We start from the raw sequence: 23,702 nt of genomic DNA, 5'->3' as shown, positions 1-23,702 counted from the left end.
ATCTATAATCATTAGCATATTCGTATATAAGTTGAAGTATATTGACTTTTAACTTATTTTAGTTAGTAATTAATTATTAATGTCCAATAAATTATTCAAATAGATTTCAATATTATTAAATATCATTATATTGATATTTTTCAGTTTTAATTAGTTATTATGTGTTAATATTAACTAAATCATTAGAATATAAAAATATTACTATAGAATAAATAAAAAATTATTATATTGGCTCTTAATTTAAACATATGACAAAGGTATTCAATCAATATATTACTCATTTAGATTCTAAATTACACCTAGTAAACAATATGAAAGGAATAACATTATGTATCCAATTGATTATTATTATTATTATTATTATTATTATTATTATTGGTAAGTAAATGCTGGCTAAATTATAATTTTATTCTTAAAATTTTATATTTTTGTAAACAAAACTTGTACTTACTAAAGAAGAAAACCTGCCACAATACGACAAATCAAAGACCATATGTGGAGATCATTACAAGGTTGAAAAGAGTCTACAATTCTCACATGGGGAAAATTGTCCAAAATAGTCCTTTCTAGTTTTCACATTACAAAAATAGTACACTTTCTGAAAACTCGTTAAAAGAGTTTATCTTGGACCTTCTCGAGCAAGATCGGCCTTGTGATTGAATTTGAAACGTTAAGAATTCAAATTATCTAGCCTGTAGAAAGAACGGAAATACCCATATTTGAAAGAACCCTTCATATAAATAGAAATCATTCCCGCTCTTCACTTCGTGATTGACTAAATGTATGGGAAGTAAAATATTTCAGAAAAAGAAAGGTCTAAGTGCAAGCATACACTGTTGAAGATGTAATAATCTCGGAGTATTCCGAGTATCGAAATCACAGGACTAGCAATACTTTTAATTTGATTAAAATTGAAATTTTAATACAACCGAAGGTAACCAAAATGAATGTGTTATGAATGAGTAGAAATTGAGGTAAAAAATAAAACAGTAAATAATGTAGAAATTGAGGTAAAAAATAAAATAGTAAATAATGGTAACTGAATAGAGCTAACAATGCTTCATCCTTTCGGGCTCTACAACAAAAGTGACGCGGTCGCATTGCACCAGGACAGTGAAATATGCATGAGCAGAAATCAACACCTATTTGGTCTGAGGTCCAATTCCTTTAGAAGTTCTTAGCACCTACTACCGAATGTTCCCAGGGTAACTAAACCCTAGATTAATTTAATTTCAATTTCTTTGCCCTATGGTGTCCCTTATTCCTAAGGTGACATGATTCTTCTATTCCTAGGCTCTTGGTCCCATATCTCTTTGTGAGATCTGCTTACACTCTAGCCTTCTCAACACTAAAACTCCACTAGATTGTTAAATTAAGTGGTCAATTTAATTTATCAAGACTTTCTATAAAAGTCAATAAAGAGAATGCAATAATAGCAAAGTGGTGCGAGTGCAGTAGTATTTAAGCCATAGAGACCTTAGGGCATTCACATTGCCGAACCCCTAGGAAGAATTTAGCTCATGATGATTGACAAAATAAACTTCTTTATTATATAAAAAAATATTGCTACAATAGAGTTCGATTGAAAAGAGAAGAGATGAATAAAAATAATTACAAAGAATAAATAAAAGAAAAGAAATGCTAGAAAATTGCAACTCCAATGAACTTGAGATAAATCTTCAAGTTCCAAGCCTCCCTAGGATAATCTCTCCTTTTCCAAGGTGGAAATCATTCCTCGATGCTTATTTCTGTGGACGAAAAATCCTAGAGCCAAAACACCTTAGAGGAACTCCTGTTCATAAGGTTCTGACTTGAAACACAAAAATAAACCTAAGGTGACTGCTGGATAATGACAGAAACGGTGATGGAGAAGATGGGTTCGACCAAGGAGTTGATGATCTCCATTTGGAGGCTTCCATCCATTTTATAAACCTTAAAGTGGTTGGGGAAGACCAAAATTCAAGGTCTGATCGACTTCTAGACAAAATCAAAACTGAATATTGATATACTCGAGAAAATAAGAAATGATCTTGACTGATACGAAATTTGAAATTTTAGGGCCCAGTACTGCGGTCACATCAGACTACTGCGGGCACATCAGATTAAAATCTTGCAGAAGCTATCAAAAACTGCCAAAATTCACCAAATTAACGTTAAATAATCAAATATCATAATTAAAGCCCTAGATCTTCAAGAGCTTTTGTGAATTAAGCCAAAATTCAAGAGACAACTCATGCGGTAATTCACTTTTCCTAGTAAAAGATGGATAAAAATGACTTTAAAACATGTAATTCATAGCCTAAATCACTTCGCCTGAGATCTCCCTACATTTGCTTTGAAATTTTCCTTATCTTCATAGTTATTTGCATCCTTAAGCTTCGTTATTGTAGAGGTATTCCACTATTTTCTTCGTTTTGTCTACACTTTCGACTTATATTAGCGCTTGAGGATTTTAGTGTCTATCTAAGATATATGTGAAATCTGGGTTGTATATTTTTTTTTCTTTGAATATTTGGGCTTTTTTTGTGTATCTTGTTTGTATTTGATGATTTTCTGGATACTTCATCCTATCTCAAGTGAAATATGTTTGCATCTTGATCGAGATGGATGAAGTAGTCCCGAGATCTATTGAATGTGTCCTGAGATTGAGTGGACTATTGAGTTTTGGACTTTTGTATATGATCTCGAGGTAAATTTAGCCTGAGATCATCCCCGAGATATTATACAGAATGTGACCAAAAACCATAATCTCGTGGCACGCTAGTGTAAATGACCCGAGTTTTTCATAATTAGTACACAATCTAGGGCAAGTTTTACCCCAAGATTTAAGGTAGATTCCAAATACAATGCTTCTATTTTGTTGTTATTTTACCTAATTGATTGTTGAGTTCAATTTTTGGGTAATAGTTTGTGTGACAGATGACATTGGTACCTGATATTCGTTTTCATCTGACGAAAACAATCTCTAATATTAAGAACAAGTTAACACCTAGGTAGTTGTACATGTTTAAGCAGACTGTTTTTGGTCATTTATTGGATGTTAAGTTAGTTTTTGGTGGGCCTTTGTGCCATTATATTCTTTTGAGGGAGGTACATGAGGATAAGGAAGACATCATTAGCTTTAAGTTACTAGGGAAGAAGGCTTCTTTCGAGTGAGAAGAGTTTGATATAGTGACAGGTTTGAGGTTTAGGCCTAGATGAGTAGTTGAGTTTAAAGAGATTGAATCTCAAGCGGAAGTGTGTGAACGTCTTGCATTTCAATTTTTCGGTTTATATGAAACAAAATCAGAATAGAATAGAACCAAAATAGAGGATAAATCATGTTTATACATTCAACATGCCTTTTAATAAGAAGAAAAGGGAAGATGAACGTTTCTTACCTTTGTAGATCCCTTTGTCTTCAGGAAAATCCCAAGCTTTTTCTCCGCAACGGATCTCCAATGAACAATGAACGTCACTGTAAGAGAGACCTATTTGATTAATTAGCAAATATAATAAATAAATATATATATTAAATCTAATGTAACGTATATAATTAATTAATTAAATAAACATTATATGTTAATTGCCTCCACCTCTCAAAATTAACTAATTCCTTATGAATTTGATCATAAAAAAATTCATTATTTGAATCCTATTCAAATATTTCTATCTTAATTATAGATCAAATAAATAATTAACCATATTATATTAATCTCATTATATTCTATCAATTGATTTGAACAATTCAAATCATTGTATTTTCTTTAGTGAGCTATCGAGGGGAACTTGAACCTCAAAATTAGAAGATCTAATGATATGAGATTAATTGATTAAACTATTTTAATCAAATTAATCAATATTCATTAACTATCATTCACTCTATTAAAGACTGATAGCTGCACTCTTCGCACTGTAGATACATTTATGTGTCCATGAATATAACCAATTAACAGAGCGATGACCCTTCACAAATGCTCATAAATACAGCTGGGTCAAAATATCGTTTTACCTCTGCAGTTACACCTAACTTCTTAAGTACCACTAATTCCTCTAATGAATAAATAGTTTATAGTCCAACTATAAACTAACACTTCTCGGCCCAGTGAGAGGTTGAAGCCTCATTGTTTAAGACCCGGAATTAGCTATTAAGGGAGCAATTTATCTATTTTTCCAAGGAATGGGAAGGAGTGAATTCTGTCTTGTGTAGTTGTGTTCCTAACTCCCGAATTAGAAAAATCCCCAAAATGGTAGGCTTGTTGAGTCGCTGTCATGGCCACTCTCACCCATACAGATCAAAGGATTATCGTCACAAACAGGAGTTCACAATTCACCCAGGATTAAAATCAAGTCTCCTATGGTTTAGCTAATGAAATGTAAGTCTCTTATAGTAATGGTATGTTGGGAATGTCCTAAAACTCGGAGTTTGTAAATGTTAGAAACATATTCTATTTATTAATAAAAGTATTATTCAGTTTTTTCATTCAATAAAATGTTATTGATGTTGCATTCTGTCATAAAAATCCAATAAATAAATCCATGACTATAATATGAATACTTTAAGTTTATGTGGAGACATAAAAGTGGATCAAGTTTTAGTATGTAGCAAAAATGGTCTATAAGTATATGGATGAGATTGGTATCTCATCCTGGTAACACTATTGGATGCAGCCCACTTTGTATACTGATACAAATGATGTAATCCCAAAATCATTCATGTAAAGACATGTGAGTAGAGGTATTCTATGCAAAGGATGTTTTCGTAAGACCGGATCTCGAAATAGTCACTTTTCCTTATAACGACCGTTTACTGTTAAAATTATCTATTTCAAAATTTGATGACCTAGGGTAACTCAATCTTAATCCTGAACTAACTATGAACTCTTGTTTATTTGTGATTATCCTTGGATTTGCATAGGTGAGAGTAGTCCAACAACACTGCTCAATAAGCCTCCTATTTTGGGGATAAGACCAGATAGATAGCTGGGGACATAGTATTGCAAGATGAAATTCACTCATACCCAATTTAGGGTTAGTAGATAGGTTGTTCTCTTAAGTACTGATTCCTGATCTTGAACAATGGAGCCCCACCCTCTCATGATTGAGAGGGTCATGGTTTATTAGTTGGACTATAAACCAATTTTTTAATAGAGATTCAGTGGGAGCTTAAGGAGCAAGATGTATTTATAGGGAAAAAAATGGTAATTTTGACCTAGCTATAAATATGAATGACCTGTGAAGGATTGACTTACTGTTTATAGTTAAAGTGGACAGAAATATATCTACAGTAAAGAGAATGCAATTATCGAGCTATAGTGGTATGTCTCGGTAGTTAATGAATATTGATTAATTCGGTCTAAAGAGTTTAGCCAATTAATCTCAAATCACTGGAGCTTATGATCTGTAGGTTCATAAGGTCCATTTACTAGCTCGTAAATTTATATCTTGGATTAGTAAAATGAGAGGATTTGAAGTGTTCAAATTCGAAATTTGGGTTTTGAATTTGAAGTGTTCAAATTCAATTTAGGGTTTGATTAATTTAGGTTTCGATAAATTAAACGTTTAATTATATCAAATACAATTAATCAAACCCTATATTGAATTTGAAAAAAATAAAAATTAAAATGGTTTTTAATTTTGAGTGGAAATAACCAACTCTTCTGGAGTTTGAAGTGGAATTATTCACAATTCAATACCTAATCTACTCCATTAGTGCTGATTGAAGTGTCAATCAGATGTTTAAAGGAGTCTTTGCATGAATTATATACGTAAATACTCTGAATTTCAGAGTTTGAAATGGATGCCTAATGGTTTTTCTGAAATTCAGTATTCTCTTCAAACCCTCTTCCTTCTCAATTCCTTTAATCTCAATTCAGTGTTTCCACCTCACAATCTAAGTTAGAGGATAGTAAAAAAGTTCCTTGTGGTGGTCTACTGTGATTTTGAAGGCCAATTTCATGAAGAGTAGTAAGAATTTGAAGAGTTTCATCAAAGGTAATATATTCTAGAAATCCTCTTTTGAATTCTATCTTAATGCATGCTCTTAAACTCAAATTACGTATACTAAGAGTGCTTATTGATTCTGATTAATTCTGAATTTTGCATGATTACTCTATCAATTGGTATCAGAGTATGATTTATGCATCCAATTAATGTTAATTTGAGTTTCGTGGGTGAATTTATAAGAATGCATGTTTGGTTGATTGATATGGTCGAAATTCAACTTTCACATTAGATTTTTCTTTGATTATGAAGTTTAATTTGTAATTGGCTCTTGTTTGATGAGCTTATATGTATGCTCTAGAGTCTATAATTTTATTGAAGTCAATATAGTTAAAATTAGGTTGTAATTGAAGATTGAAGTAAGCAAGATCCATAGTAGAAACCTGGAGGAGTAGCTACTGTCGATGCTGCCCCAGAATCTTGCAATGCTACTCTTGATGAAGCCTGTGGCATTGCAACACTGGGATGGAGCGTTGCAATGGTGCTCACCCCAGCCCAGAAAGATGCGCGCTCGTGAGTCGGTTCACGCGGGGTTAATTCGATTTGATCGGTTTAGTCGACTCTTGGTCTGGTTTTGCTCAAATTGGACCGGTTTAGCCTTAATTGAAGCATTGGAAGGCCGGTTTGGGTCGAGCGTTCCAGCCCTTTTTGAAAGAAGTTTTGAATTTTTTTGTAATAATTGGTATTAATTGCTTGCTTAGGATGCCAAAGTTGAACCATTTTAGTATTGTTTAAATATTTATGCATGTGATGTATGTAATATTTAAATTATACATGTATGTGCATATAGTATGCCATGTAGATTTAAAATCCCACAATGAGAAAGCATGTTCCATGCATAATCATATGTTATAAGTTAATTATAATATATAATATGCATGATTAGGATTTCTAAAGTTTAATATAAATGTTATATTAAAGTTTGAATGTCGTTGATGTTTGTTATGAATGCAAAGCATTTCTATTTTTATAAGTTGTTACAAAATCGAATTAGACTTTTAAAAATTCATAACAAAGATAAGCATCATGCTTACTTAGGTTTTGATAGTTAAAATAGGTTGTTATCTTGTCTAAGGCTAGAGGTATTTAAGTTGACGGTTTATGTAATCCTGTCTAAGGTTGGAGGTATTTAAGTTGGCGGTTTACGTAACACCTACTACCTGGGGATTATGGTCGAATTGCCAAAATGTTGAGCATTGTTAACTAATTTTATGAGCTTACTTGAGTGGTATGAGGTTTTAAAACTAGTTTATCACCGAGACATCGTAGGTTAAAATCGAAATATAAATGTTATACTTGGATAAACTGAAGAAACTTTTATACAATAGAACCATTGGGCGGAAGCCAGATCGTTCCAAACCCATTGTAAAAGAACAAAACATTTACAAACATACAGCTAAAGTTATGCATCATCGAGTAAATTACAACATACTTTTCAATTAAAAATAAAGGGAATCGAGTGACATATCTATGAAGAACTCTTCTTCAAGTATTCCCTCAATCTACACTAGTCAACGTCCCAATAAACTCGATCATGAGCACGAACGCAACGAACAACCAGTGCAATTCCATGAACTGTCAGATCCTCAAACCCAATGGAGTAAGACTCAATCCTCGACCCTCGAACAGCAACACTCGACACTACCACTCAGTTGCCTTGGTATTCTTGGTGTGAGAATTCAGGAGGTGTGGGCTCTGTGTGGATTTGGTAGAGGGAAGCAGGAAGTATACGATCGAGTAAGTGGGAGAAAAGCTTAAGTCTATCGTATAGACTGGGTACTCGATCATTTAGTAAATGAGAGGCAGTCGTCTGGTAAACTCGCTCGTCGTTCAATCTCTCAAAGGGCTATCACATAGCTTTTTTTCTTTACCCGATCGTTATGTCTTACTCTCTTGAAAAATGAAAACAATTTTCACTTTTATTCTTCAGTTATTAAAACTGAAAGAAACTTCCCACTCAAACTTGATTAAAGGAGAATAAAAAACCAACCAAACAATTATCTTATAATTGTTTTTATTATAAATAAATATAATAACTAATTTATCATATTATATTTATAATCTATAGTTTTAATATCGCATCATATGTAATATTTAAACCATAGTTCTTTTCTCCTTTATTTAATATAAATCATATTTATATTAATTTCTCCAATTAATGTATCTAATACATAAAATTAATTATATCACATATAATTGAAATAAATTAATTATATCACATATAATTGAAATAATTTAATTATATCATATATAATTAAATTCCCTCTTGTTCGCCCCTGTCCATTTCTCATATGCTTCTTGGCCAAGACGTCATTCAGACTGGCCAAGATGTAAGCTCGGGCCTTCTCGTTCGCCCCTGTCCATTTCTTATATGCCTCTCGAACATTTCGAGCGGCAGTTTGAGTTGGAATAGGAGGACACTCCTCCATAAGGACGAACCGCAGGTCATCGATGATAAGAATTGTATTAATCGTGTTTTTCCAACTAGTGTAGTTTTCGCTAATTAGTTTGTTGGTAGATAATAAAGCTAAAGTGGCGGTTGCAATTTTTACAGTTGCTTAAAAACATGAACAAACTCAATAAGTCTATTTATAATACCACTTTTAATACCAATTTTAGTTTTAGCAAAATAGTTCTTATGCACCCTAAGTGAAATGACATCTATTTCGCAATGATGCCCTAGTAAGGTAGGATAAAAGTCACCGGTGGGATGATCAGGTGCCCTTTCACTGTGATGAGACATTCTCAACTATTAGACAGAAACAACTCTTATAACTGACTCTAATAGTCACCATTTTTTGGTCCAGAATATGTTAACCTTTAATAATTTCGGTAAGTGTAACCCCTTATTTTAGGCCTTAGAGTCCCGCCCTAATGCGCCCACCATAGCAAAAAAGCAGAATATGACAAGAGACTAAAGCAACATTATCCTTTACAGAAGATCAGATAAAGAGTCGTGCAAAACTGCCATCCTTTAGAGGAACACTCCTAGGGTTCCTCAAGGCAATGCACAAAACGTTATCCAACCTAATGAGAGAGACTGTGGAATATGTTGTCACAAGTCTCGCTCCCATTTACTATGAACATTCTTTCCATTCACCTTGGTATTGACCTACCCAAACACCATCCTTTAGGGAGACACTCCCAGGGTGTCTCAAGGTCGAGGATAGATCTCACGGTGTAAACTTTAGGGAGAAACGTGTAGAGGTTTAAGTGAAGTATCATATACCCCAAGTACCTCCCATTGAATGTTCTACCTAGGGATTCATTAACTTAGACAATCTGGCTACTGATTTTATCTAAGTGTGAGTTTAATTTGCTAAAAAACAACTCTTTCTTTTGATAATTAAACAAGTTCGAATCAAGTCTCATTAAACACTTTAACAGACTATCATCAAATCTACATGCATGCAACAAATCTATCTAATTCACCTTTCTAGGTACGTTCCCAAGTAGCGGTGTTCCATTTCCGTCAGCTTAAATACCCTAGCTTAGACAGAACCCGCCTTAGACAAAAGGTCCCTTATAGATAGATTTGGTACATATTTAATCTTTTATATTAGTCAATTTAATCCTATTAAACTGATTAAAAGATTAAACTTAGTTTTTTAATCTCATTAGAACCGTGATCTTAGGTCTATCTCAATCAAATTTTAAAACTCTTTTAATACATGATTCAACCTAAGTTTGCATGCATGTCTTTCTTATTGATTTTAATTTTAATTTCCATTATAACTCTTATAAAAGAAAACAACTAAAACCATCCACATTGCTAAGCTAAACTAGGTATTTATAACTCTTATAAATTAACCTAAGTTTCATGTTTCATGCAATATTCATTCATTACTATATATAACTCTTATATAAATTGTAATGAACCAAGCATACATGCTTTCATACACCCTTATACTATAACACTTATAATATAAAGATGATGATGAGTGAATTTCATCTTGTGTAGCTATGTTCCCGGCTCCCTACTTAGACAAATCCTTAAAACGGTAAGCATAATTGTTAATTTTAACAATCATGTAGTGGAAAAAAAATCGTTAAGCATTCTAATTCATCAATTTCAGCTTCAAATTAAGCATGTTCTTAAAAAAAAAAAAAGAGGGTTTCAACAATACCTTTGAAGATTCTCTTCAATCCACGAATTCAGTTGCAATCTACTCCTTTATCTTCCCTACTATCCCCTAGGAACCTTAGATTGAGTTGTGGAACTCAAAACAAGCTGAATTAATGGAAGAATTCGAGAAGATACACACTAGTTTTTCACCCAGCTGAAGAACCTTTTTTCAAGCTCAAATCTTAAATAAATTCAGTAATTTGCATCCCTCATCTCAATCAAAAGAATTGAAATTTTGTATCAAAAGATCATGCAATAAGATTGCTTCATGAAGCAACAACTCCTACTTGAGATTTTCATATGGATTTAAGTGGAACTATGATTAAGGTGTTGGAAGTGTGAAAAATCCCACTTTTAGTGGATTTTTCCTATTTTGATTAAAACCTCTTTTTTAAATCAAATTTAAAAAAGAATTTAAAATCAATTCTTATTTTTAAAATTGATAAATCAATTTAATTGAATTTCCTTACAATTCAATTTTTAATTTAATTTTCAAAAATCAAATTAAACAAAATGATTTTCTAAATTTGAATTTTCACAAAATTCAAAATTTTAATTTTAAAAAATAATTGATTTTATTAATTAAATAATTTAGTTAATCTTATTAATTTAATATCAAATATTAAATTAATTAAACACCAATTCCACTACCATAAATCCCTATTCTTGTAATTTGATATTTAAATTGAATTTAAATATCAATCTATTCTCCAATTTTGTTTAATTCAATAATTAAACGAGTAATTATATAGCATATAATTACTAATTCCCTTAATTCAAATTTGAATGTTTCAAATTAACTCATCACCCTATTCTAAGATTTATTCCTTTGTGAGCTAGTAAGGGGACCTAATAGTCCTATAGATCATAGGCTCCAATGATTGGAGATTAATCTACTAAACTCTTTAAACTGAATTAACCCCCATCGGTTAACTACCGGGTCACTCTACTAAAGTCCAGTAGTTGCACTTTCCTCACTGTAGATATATTGTATCCACTCGATATAACCATGATTAGTAAGTTAACCCTTCACAGGTTGTTCGTAATAACGGTTGGGTCAATAACTATTTTACTCCCGAGGTTATTTTTTGTTCCTTAAGTTCCACCGATCCTCTAATGAACAATTGGTTTGAGATCCAATCATCAAACCAAGTCCCTCTCAGGCCAATGAAAGGGTAGGACCCCTTGTTTAAGACCCGGAGTCAACACTTAAGGGAACAACCTCTCTATTATCCCTGAAAGTGGGTAGGAGCGATTTCCTTCTTACACCCTATGTCCACAGCTATACATTCGGTGTTACCCCTGAAATGGGAGACTTATTGAGCCGGCGCTGTTGAGCCAACCCTCACCTATGAAAATATAAGGATAATCTCGAATAAAAAGGAGTTCATAGTTAGCGCAGGATTAAGATTAAGTTACGTAGGTCATCGCTTTGAAATAGTCAGTCTTAAATATTAAACAAGATTATAAAGTAAGAGTGACTTATTTCCTGACCCAATCTTATGCAAACTCATTGCACAAGATGCCCCCACTCCTCAAACCACCACATGAACGATTAGGATTACTTCCTTTGTAGCACTTTACAACAAATTGTAACAACTACAGAATGGGCTGCATCTGATAGTATTACCAGAATAAGGCACTTAACCTTATTCTACTATAGATCATTTTGACTATTTAGTCGAACCTGATCCACTCTTATGTCTCCATATAAAGTTCAAGTACTCATGTAATAGTCATGGATATTTTAGTTTATTGGATTTAACTCTGAAATGAAATGTGTTGGGTTTTATGTCCTAAAACTTTCAGTTTGTAAAACATATTCTATTATCAATAAAAATATTATTGACGTTTATTTAATAAAACTATTATTGAATATGTGAATTTCACTTGTAAAGTCTAAATCCAATAAATTAATGATCCATGGCTATTATTTGAATACATGAACTTTATGTGGAGACATAAGAGTGGATCAAGTTCAGTAAATAGCGAAAATGATCTACAGTATATGAATAAGGCTGGGTACCTTATTCTAGTAACACTATCGGGGCCCACTCTATAATTGTTATAATTTGTTGTAAAGTCTACAAACGAAGTGATCTGATTCGTTCATGTATTGAAATGAGGAGTAAGGGCGTCCTATGCAATGAGTTTGCATAAGATCAGACCAAGAATTAAGTCACTTTTACTTTATAATGTTGTTTACTGTTTAAGACTAACTATTTTAAAGCGATGACCTAGATAACTTGACCTTAATCCTAAACTAACTATGAACTCCTATTTATTCGGGATTATCCTTTGATTTGCATGGGTGAGGCTTGGCTCAACAGCGCCGGCTCAACAAGCCTCCCATTTTCGAGGTAAGATTGGGTAAATAGCTGGGGACATAGGGTGTAAGACGGAATTCACTCCTACCCACTTTTAGGGATAATAGAGAGGTTGTTCCCTTAAGTGTGAACTCGGATCTTGAACAAGGGGCCCCACCCTCTCATTGGCTTGAGAGGGACTCAGTTTAACGATTGAATCACAAACCAATTGTTCATTAGAGAATCAGTGGGACTTAAGAAGCAAGATGTAATCTCGAGGGTAAAACAACTTTTGACCCAACCGTTATTACAAGCAACCTGTGAAGGGTTGACTTACTAATCATGGTTATATCGAGTAGACATAATATATCAACAGTGAGGGGAGTGCAACTACTGGGCTTTAGTGGAGTGACCCAGTAGTTAGTGAATGGTGGTTAATTAGATTAAAGAGTTTAGCCGGTTAATCGCGAATCATTGGAGTCCATGATCTGTAGGTCCGTAAGGTTTCCTTACTAGTTCATATCGGACTAAACCTTAGAACAGTTTGACGAACGAATTTGAAGTGTTCAAATTTGATTTTGGGGCAAAGCGTTAAATATATTGATATATTTAATCTAATGTTTAATTGTGAGTTAAACATGAAGAGAGAGAAAATAGGAGATATTTAAATAAGATTTAAATATCAAGATTATGAATAGTAAATCATATATATTGGGATAAGTGTTGATTTAATAATTAAATTAATTAAATTGTTTAATTTATTATTTAATATTAATTTAATTTTTAAAATTGATTATTAGAATTAATTTTGAAATTAAATGGATTGGTTAAAATTGCATTATAAGTCAATTTGTTGACTAGGTAAAAAATACAATGGATGTCAAATTGTTGACTTTTGATTTTTTAAAAATCAAAAAGTCAAATTTGTTGACTTTGGACTTTGAGAGTCAAACTTTGACCAAGTTAGTGAAAAGATCCAACATTTGTGAATGGGAAATGTCAATTTTTGCATGGCTAAGTATTGTCTTCATTTGAAGACACTTGTCCCACTAAATCCCACATTTTGAGTTAATAGAATTTTGAGTGTCAAATTCTCATTAGACTCAAAGTTGCATGTTTGCATGTAATGGTCTTTAAAAGGAATGTTTAATGCTTTTAAAGACTTCTTGGCCATAATGGGTTTAGATGAGATTATGTGATAATCTCATCCATTTTTCTCTCAAAGCTTTAGCTTTTTCCTCTCCAAATTAGTCACTCACTGGATTCCACCATCCCGTTCTAAGGCCGGAGAATAGTCGGGAAGAATCTCGTGGTGGTCTACGAACCGTTCGTGAGGAGATTGCAGCTAATTTGGAAAAGATTCAAAGACTACAAGGTTGTATTCTTTTCCCCTTTTACTTGTTTGATTTCATGCATGCTTATCTTTATAATTAATCTAATTAGAGTACTTTAGATCTATTTTTTTCCACTGTGCATGTGTTCGTTCCATCAAAATGAGCAATTCATATATTCAATAACAATTTTTATTGAATCAAACTTCAATAACATCTTTATTGATCAACAAAATAAGTTTATCATTTACAAACCACGAGTTTTATCACATAAAACCCAATAAACTCTCACTTGGACTAAAACTCCAGTGGTAACATACATATGTATACATAATGCTGAGTTTTTTAGTTTTAGGGAGAAATACAATAAACTAGGGTATCACATACCCATGGTTTGCCTTAGGTATCACATATGATGGTTTTCCTTAGGTATCACATACCCATAGGTGTTTCTCCCATTTTCCCTAGGTTATACAACTCGCGGTCCTAGTCTCACTAGGTGACCCTCAAATATTCTAGCCGAGAGGATCACTGTAAACATATCAACATACAATCTACTTCTCATTCAAACAAATTTAAGAAATGCATCTTATATCCACAACTTTTTGTTTCTCGATAAATGCATCTTATATCCACAACTTCTTGTTTCTCGATACCCTTACCATGAACTGATGACTTGTTATCATAAAATCCTCCCATTACATCGAGGCACCCTCAAATCTCGGAGTAAGATGCATCTGACTTATCTCAACAATTTTGTTACAAGGTCAGCTTAATCAATAAGTCTTATTGATATTCATTTTGCATTTATGGAAACTAGATATAATACATGATGATCTCCTGTACATGTACTTTTCGAGAAAATTTAGCATTTGTCAATACAAATACTTGATTTTCGTCTAAATTTTAAGTACACTACTTTTGGGTCGCCTACAAATAGGCATACTATTTGAACGATGTTCCAATACTTTAGGGTTTGACACTAACACATGTGTCGATCACTTTCTAAAATTCTGAAATATGTAAACACCCTTTAAATGTCATAAACAACCTTTATGACCTCTCCATATCTCACATGGAGTTTCAGAAATACCTTAAAATGGAATGATGTTCATAAGAGTATATAACAGTCACTACTGTGTATCCGTGAAACGATCAAGCAACTAGGTGTATAGAGTCCTGGAAATCTTAGATTTTCTATACCCTCTTCCTTGATCTGATCGAAGTATTTTAATTATTTTACTTAACAGGTTTTTATACACCTTAAACCTTTCATGTTTTTAAACTTATAATTTAGGTAAACATAACTGTCCTTTGAATAATTACTTTAATATTCATACCATTCCTTCTACTTTGATATTCACCAAACCATAAAGGATCTGAATGTACAAGATTTTAAGGGTTCTTTGGTTCTTAAAATTTAGGCCATTTTATCTCCAAGATAAGTCACACATAATGTTAAAAGATTTATCTTCTAACTTATTTAGATGACCACTTTTAACCTTCTTCTTCATCTCATTAAGATTTTTATGTGACAAAAATTTAATTACCAAAGATAAATACTTGAAGAAACCTTTTGCTTTTTTTTTTTTTTTCCAACCGTTTAAATATCTAAATATTTGAAGTGACTTTATCTTTGTTGGTATTAACATAGAAGTTGCTTTATAGAAGAACAAACATAAAATATTTCTTTTGCTAATGAATATTTCATTTACAACATAAGGATATATTTTTATATAACTTGTTCTTTACAAAAGATAAACACAAAAACTTTCATTACATTAACAAACGTACATAGATTTATCTTATGACAACTTTAAGATCTCTCACTGGCTTTTCTGAGATATTCTCACATGTTTACAACCTGGAGCATTATCTCTTTTTCTGCAAGCAATCTTGAGGAGCTAATTTCCTTGCTTTGCATTCTCCGCTCTCTTTTTTGCAAGGTACTGCAGGCAATTTCTCTTTGAATGCCCGTCTTTGTTGCAGTAGAAAAATTTTCCTTTATCTACAGCTTTGGCATTGCCTTTGCGGTCAGTAGAAGCTTTCTTTTTCCCTTTTTTTTTTCACCGAAATAATTTTATTCTTTGATGAAGAAGCAGAGTCAGACTTTATTTTAGAGGATGATCCTCTTTTCTCAATAATGACAACATTTACCTCTGCTTCATGTCCTTTTGTTCTCAAAATGGACTAAAAACCTGCAACTTGTTGAAAAGCGTGGTCAGATTATATTCTATCTTGTTCATTAATGAATTCGTGTGAAATTGCAAGAAGCTCTTTGGAAGAGGCTCTAGAATAATAATACTGACTTGGCTATTCTCGTCTACAACAGCTCTGTTTACTTCTACCACATTAAAATGGACCATCATGTCCAGGACATGTTCTCTAACAGCGGCCTCTCCTTTCATACGGAAGTTCTAAACATATTTGATAGCATTATGCCTTAGAGAGAAGGACGGTTGTCCAAACATCCCTCGTAGAGATTCCGTAATCTCTTTGGCGGTATGCATGGTTTCATGTTTCTTTACCAAAACATCAGATATGTTGGCAAGAATATAGGCACAAGCTTTCTCATTCGCCTTCGTCCACCTGTCATATGTTTCCCGAATAGTTTGGTATGCATTAGAGGCAGGGATGGGAGGACACTCCTTTGTTAAAATAAACCTTAAATCGTCTATCACCAGTATTGTATTCAAATTCGATTTCCATGTAGCATAATTATCCTTAGTCAATTTATCAGAAGCCAACAACTATATTAGTGAGCTAGTCATTATGAAAATATAAACATATTATATTAGTGAATTGCTTTTAAACTCAATCATGTTTTAGCAAATTAATAATGTACCATTCATTATTTTTGCAACGATACTATACTGAGTCAGAATAAGTTCTACCGAGGGGTAGTCAAATACTCCTTCACTAAAACAAGACATTCTTAACTAAATACTATCTCCAGAATAACTCATATTTTGATAGTCATTTAGCTACTGTTTTCAGTCAAGAACTTACTAATACTTAGTAATTTTGTAAGTATAACCCTCCATTTTCAAATCTCAGAGATTAGTGGCCCCAACGATGCTTCCGAATTGGAGAGTCAAAGTTGGGAATTTACCAAAGAAATCCTATCCATTTCAAGAGTTTGTGTTGTTCCGAATCCTATATTACAAAACTTTGAGAAGATAGGCATTGTTTGCGACTAGCTAATGCCACCCAAAAGATGATAACAGGTGCAACATAGGAATCTCACGGTCCAAACTAATGGAAGAGACTGCAAGATACATTTACACATATCCTTCACCCACTTACTATGAACTACTTTCCCTATTCACCTAGCTATTGACCCATGCAAACACTTTTCGAATGGAGCAGTCGAGTTATAATCGACACGAAGCATTGTACGGATCTCACGGTGTGAACTCTTAAGGACGTGAAAGCTAAAAACAACATATCATATATGTTACTAATCTCCCAGTGAAGTGTTCTATTTTTTTTGGGTAAATATTTACTTAGGTATGTTTCGGTTAATTAAACAAACTAAGTCTAGGTGATAAACCAATTTTAAAACCTCACACCGCTCACGTGTGCTTAGAAAACTGGTTAACAATGATAAATTATTTGGCCATAATCCCTAGGTAGGAGATGTTTCGTAGACCGTCAACTTAAGTACCCCTAGCCTTAGATAGGTTATATACCGTTTGAGTTTGTAACCCAAGTTTTACATGATAATAGTCTATTATTAAAACAAGTGGTTAACCTGCTTCTGCATGCAACTTATCTTTGTTATGGATTTTAATATTCTAACCCAATTTTATAACAATTTATAAAACTTTAGACATGCTTTGCATCCATAACAAACATTTAGATATTTCATGATTTAATATAACACTTATATTAAAACAATTGATGCAAACTCTAAACCTTATTTTTCCTACAAAAGAATATTCATTAACGTGTTAAGTACGTTAAACATGAGTTCATGTTATGTTGTAGGGAAGGGCATGAAAATGATTAAGGAAGAAAGGAAGGAAGTTCTAAGTGTTGATTATATGGCTCTTGGGTGGTAACTCAAAGGGCAATAAATGAGGGAAAAATTGGCTAAGTGAGGAAGCCAAGAATAACCATGTGCTAGGTTTAAGGCATTGATGCATGAAGCTTGGGGTGAGTGACAACCAAGGCTTGTAGAGGTTATGTGGAGCAGTGATGAGTGCGAGATCATGCCATGAGGATGACTGTGGTCGTGAGGTTGCCATGTGCCAGCATAGGCAATGCGTTGAACAAGCCATGCGAGCTTAGTGGGTAATTGTGCAAGGAAAGTGTGTTAAGCGATGGGCAAGATAAAGCGTCGGCTAAGCATGAGTTGCGAGTAAGGAAGGTATTAGGTGAGGCATTGGGTGCAAGGCATGTGACAACTGAGAGGGCATGCGGCCAAGGAGGTATGCGTTGGCATTTAGGCTACGCGATGACATTAGCGAAAGAGTTATGCGATGAGTTTGGGCCATATGTTAGTTAAGCTTATGCGTTGTTCAAGTTGACGCCACGACAAAAGGAAGCAGGCATTGGCACTAGACCAAATGAGGGGCTAGTTGCATTGAAGCCATGCGTTGATTCTGATAAGCAACAAAGAAGCCATATGTTAACCAAACAGTGGTAGTAACTCAGTCATTGGTTATAATGGACCAACTGTCGAGCTTAAGGGACTTAATCCTACTTAGTGGTTCATTTGGCAGCCTAAGAATGCTTGAAGACGTGTATAGCTTGGTTTAAAATGGGAGCTCTAGATTCAAAGGCTCATATTAAGCTCTTTACACGTGCTAAGGTGATTTCAGAGCCATTTAAAGCTTGTTCAGTCTAGTTGATGTCCTAGGGTTGTCAGAAGGAATCTCCATAGGAATCAAGCTGGAAATTGAAAATGATGCAAAAAGGCCAAACTCTCGGGTGAATTTGGGCCTGAGGTGGAATTGAAAGATTTTGGCCAAGCCACGAGGAATTATGAGCTAAAATTTTAAGGTAAGCTAGTTAAGATCATTTTAAACAAGAAGTTTGTAGAAGAAAATTTTCTGAGATAAAGCCTTGATGATACTTATTCGAGCTTAAAGTTGAATCTGTAAAATTTTGAATAAACAGGCAGCTGCTTAGGTTGAACAAGCAAACAGCTCACTAGGCTAATGTGCGTGCAAGGGCAAGGTCGAGCGCCAGCATGCGTTGAGCTATGCGTTGGGTTGTGTGGGCGTGTGCTGAAGAATTAGACTCATAGGGGGTAGTGTGTGCATTGATGTGCAGATGAAGAGGTGCCTATGATATGCAATTGGCGCATGGGTATTAGCGATTGTGATGTGTGTTGGTCGCATAGAAAAGACTTAAACCTCAAAGAAATTCCTAAGTGTTGAACACATAGCAAGATATGCGTTGATATGAAAACAACTTATAATAGGTTGAATGTAAGATCATTTATGAATAGTTAATCTCACATGGAGGCCAATACTAGTAGCTAAACATGGTGTTTATGTCCATAGGGTCAACATAAATAGGAGAAGCCTATCAACCTTAGGAGGAACACCAAAGGCCATGAGTGACAAAGTTGATGTTTTTCAAATGTTTTAATAATGCATGCGTAAGAAATGTTTAGACTTATACTTGTCTACATGAATTATTGAAATATTTTCCAAGTAAACTTTGTTTCATAAAAGCTGTTAACGCATGCTAGGTTTTTAAAGAAGTTTAGAAGAACGATTTATGTATTTCATTATTTATTAGTTCAAAGAGCATGCATTAGAAATGACACTTATTAGCTAGGATGTTGAAGCATATGACTTATGATGCTATGTTTTCAAAGTATGATTTACTTCAAAGTATGGGTTCTATGATAATGTTAGAACTCGATACTGAAGGACAATGTGAAGGTATCTGGGCAGTAGTAGCTAAGGTATGACGGTACTTAGTAATAACCATGTGTATGTAGGTAGATTCAATGTGGGTTGTATTGAGAACACTTCACACCAACTAAGGTTAAATGTTGAAGGATTGAGCAAAAGGTTTCTCTCTCAACTTAGAAGCTATGAAAAGCTTTGTTTTTAAGCTATTATATGATGACAATTTTTAGTTATGAGTTTGCTTGGAAATCTTTAGTATTAAAGCATGTTGTTTATGATTTATTAGTCACTCACTGGTCTAGTAGCTCACTCGTTTGAAATATTTCCTCAATTAGTGGTCATCTCTCCAGAGATAATTGCACTACTGATCTACCACTTAAAGTTATAGTTGAATAAAAGTCTAGACGTTTACCTTGTAATTAAATGTACACATGTGTGGCATATAGGGTCTAGTTTTGAGGGTGGGACTCACTACACTTTGCTTCTGTAATTATGTTATGAGTTTGTAGTGTTTGGTGCCTGAGGTTTCTTTAAATGTGTTTTGTTCTGTTAGCTTCTGAATATTTTCATCTTATTCCAAGCTAAATAGTTTAGTTAGGCGGAAAGTTTCATGATAGGGTTGATAACTACTGTTGTCACACTCTTTTCTAGGTTAAAAGGTTAATATGGGAAGGGGTGTGACAGGTTGGTATCAGATCATAAGGTTTTGGGGCAAGGAAAAAGAGTTCATGCATTAGTATAGGTCCCTACTGTGAGTCTTTAACATGTGTATTTCATACATAGATAAGAATGCCAAGAAGAAGTGGCAGATGGAGCAAGTAGACAACAGATGGGGATTCTGACCCTACCGTTAGAAATCCTGAGGACAGAAGGGATCCAGATTCCAGTAAGAGGAAAGGTAAAAATCTAGTGATTCAAGAAACAACTTTAGAAGATGAGTCAAATACCCCACAGATTGGAGTAGATCCTCTTGACAGGATTGCCCAGAGGCTTACGATGATTGTAGGGTCTGTGCAGGTAGACTTAAAGAAGAAGTATGGCATCGATAGGCTTAAGTCCTTAGGTGCTACAACATTCAAATGAGCCACAGATCTAGCAGATGTTGAGGTTTGGCAAGACATGATTGAGAAATTCTTTAATGTGATGAGATGCCCTGACAATGTAAGGTCGGATTGGTGGTGTTTCTATTGTAGAAATAAGCTGAGAAATGGTGGACAATCATTGACGCTAGAAGAAACCGATAAGAGGTTATGACCTAGTCGGAGTTCAGGAAAGTGTTTGAGGATAAGTATTATCCTAGCTCCTTCAGAGAAGCCAAGAGAGATAAGTTCCTTCATTTGGTTTAGGGATCAACGACAGTTGCTGAATACGAGCAAAAGTTCATAGAGCTATCTCAGTACACTCTTCCAATCATAGCGGAAGAGAAAGATAGATACAAAAGGTTTGAGATTGGCTTAAGGAAGGAAATCTGTACTCTAGTTACTTCTACAGCCAGCTAGGTGGATTTCACCCAACTAGTGGAGACAGACATTAGAGTGGAGAGAAGCATAGCTGACATTGATTCGGGGAAATGAGGGAAAGAAGAACAACAGAGGGATCCAGTAGAGTCAAGAGGTAAGAGTTTTGAGCCTCTATTCTCTGGATAGACAACTAAGAGGAAATAAGGAACTATGAGCCAGCAGAGTGTGAGCAAGAAGAGGTCGAGACCTGCAGCTAGTTTAGTAGGGTTTGGACGTACTAGTGAATCTGTAGCTAGTATAGGTGAGAAACCCATATATACAAATTGCCGTAAACGTCACTCTAGGACATACTATAGTGGCAAGAACGTCTGTTTCTAGTGTGGACAAACATGGCACTTTAAGAGAGATTGTCCATAGTTAGCTCGTGAAGCTTAAGTAGAGCGAAGGATGGTTTCTCAAACATTAGATCAACATAAGGCAACTGGGACTAGAGGTTAGGGTTTCAGTAGAGCTAAGTAGAAAGGGGTAGTAGGACGACCCTAACAATAGGATAGAATATATGTGGTGACTCATCAAGAGGCGGAGGAGGCGCCAGATGTTGTGGTTGGTAAAGTAACTTTATGTAACCAGTCTGCTTATGTGTTATTAGATCCTGGTGCCACACATTCATTTATATCAAGCATGTTTGCATTACATATAGATAGATTACTTGAAAGCATGCCTGAGGATTTGTTTATTTCTACGCCTATTGGAGATGTTATAATAGTGCATGAGTACTATAAGAACTGTGAGATAGTCATTGGGAGTCAGAGCTTGTGGGTCGATTTGATTCCATTAGAGTTACTTGACTTTGATGATATTTTAGGCATGGATTTCCTGAGTAAGTATGATGGCTCTATAGATTGTTTTAAGAGAGAAGTAGTATTTAAAAGGATAGAGAAGCAAAAGTTGCTGTTTATGGGGAGTAAGCGATTTCTCCCTAGTAGTTTGATATCAACAGTGAAAGCTAAAAATCTGTTGAGCATAGGATGTGTTGCCTATTTGGCACATGTGATTGTTTCACAAGATAATGGGATGAAGCCTGGAGATGTGCTAGTAGTACAGGAGTTCCTTGCTGTATTCCTTGAAGAGTTGTCAAGATTGCCACTTGACAGGGAAGTCGAGTTTGCCATCGACCTGATTCCAAGTACAACACCTTTTTCACATGCAACATACAAAATGGCACTAGTTGAGTTGAAATATCTGAAGGTGCAGTTACAGGAGTTAGTTGATAAGGGGTATGTTAGACCCAGTGTGTCACTCTGGGGGGCACGGGTCTTATTTGTAAAGAAGAAAGACGATACTCTCAGGTTGTGTATAGACTAAAGACAGTTAAATAAAGTGATGATCACGAATAAACATTCTTTACCTTGTATAGATGATCTCTTTGATTAGTTTAAGGGGGCTATGGTGTTCTCTAAGATAGACTTGAGATTAGGATTGAAGGAGTAACATAACATGCAACGAAAGAATTCAAAATCAATAAGCACTTAAACTACATTTAATTTGAGTTTTAATCATGCTATTCATGAAGTTTTCAAAAGAGGGTTTGAACATGACAATACCTTTGTAGTTCTCTTCATAATTTCAGTAGAATCTCCACAAGTTTGAGCTAGATTCTTTAGATAGATCACCAACAAGATCTTCTCAACTATGCTCAAGAAGGAATGTGTGGTGGAAAAACTCTAATCAAGCTGAATTGAAGATGAACTAGTGAGGGTGGAGTAGGGTTTTGGTTTTACAGTAGTAAGGATAAAGAACTCAGTCTTCTCCTAAATTTCATGCATGAAACTTCATTATATAGACCTTTTTCATGCATTAGAACATGGCTGCATATAGGACAGCTCCTACGTGGTGTTGATTGAAGAGTTCATGGTGAAATTTGGTGATAATACACCATATGTGAAGTTAGTGGATTTTTCCAATTTTTGGGAAAAATCCACTAACTCAAAAACAATTTAAAAAAAAAGATTTTTCATTTAGATAAAACTAATTTATTTAAAATTTAGTTTATATAGTTAATTCAAAATTAATTAATTGAAATAAAACTATTTTAATTAATTTAATATCTTAATATTAAATTAATAACATCAATTTCACCAATATGATTCAAATTCATACAATCAATATTTAAATTATAATTTAAATATTAATTGATTCTCCAATCTCGTTTTAATTTTGATTAAATTAAACATTTTAATTGTATCGTATACAATCAATTTGAAAAAAAAAAAAACCTAAAACTGAATTTGAATATTTCAAATATATAACCTTAAATTCAAAATTCATCGAAATCAATTACTTAATTCATTATTCCAATTTATGAGCTAGTAGATGGACCTATTGGACCTATAGATCATGAGCTCCAATGATCTGTAATCAATTGGTTAAATTATTTAAATCGAATTAATTACTTTTCGTTAACCATCAAGAGATACCACTATAGATCAATAGTTGCACCCTCCTCACTGTAGATGTATTTTTGTCCATGTTAACCGTAATAAGTAAGTCGAACATTCACATGTTATTTGTATTTATAGTTGGGTCAAAATTACCATTTTACCCCTATAAATACATCTTGTTTCTTA

General features: G+C 33.9%; 1 protein-coding gene across 1 annotated transcript; it reads left to right on the top strand.

The window, feature by feature from the left end:
• Positions 1 to 21,285: 21,285 nt before the first annotated feature.
• Positions 21,286 to 22,440, top strand: LOC150038646 (uncharacterized). Its single transcript, XM_090313977.1, has 2 exons — positions 21,286 to 21,376; positions 21,725 to 22,440. Exons 1-2 carry the CDS (start codon positions 21,286 to 21,288, stop codon positions 22,438 to 22,440), a joined length of 807 nt encoding a protein of 268 aa, XP_090170103.1.
• The last annotated feature ends 1,262 nt before the right edge of the window (positions 22,441 to 23,702 follow it).

Source organism: Benincasa hispida, chromosome 1 (genome assembly GCF_027475165.1).
Source record: "Benincasa hispida cultivar pf3 chromosome 1, pf3_genome.v1.1, whole genome shotgun sequence".
Taxonomy (NCBI): Eukaryota; Viridiplantae; Streptophyta; class Magnoliopsida; order Cucurbitales; family Cucurbitaceae; genus Benincasa; species Benincasa hispida.
Note: the sequence above shows the minus strand (reverse complement) of the source record. Positions and strands in the feature narration are given on the sequence as shown.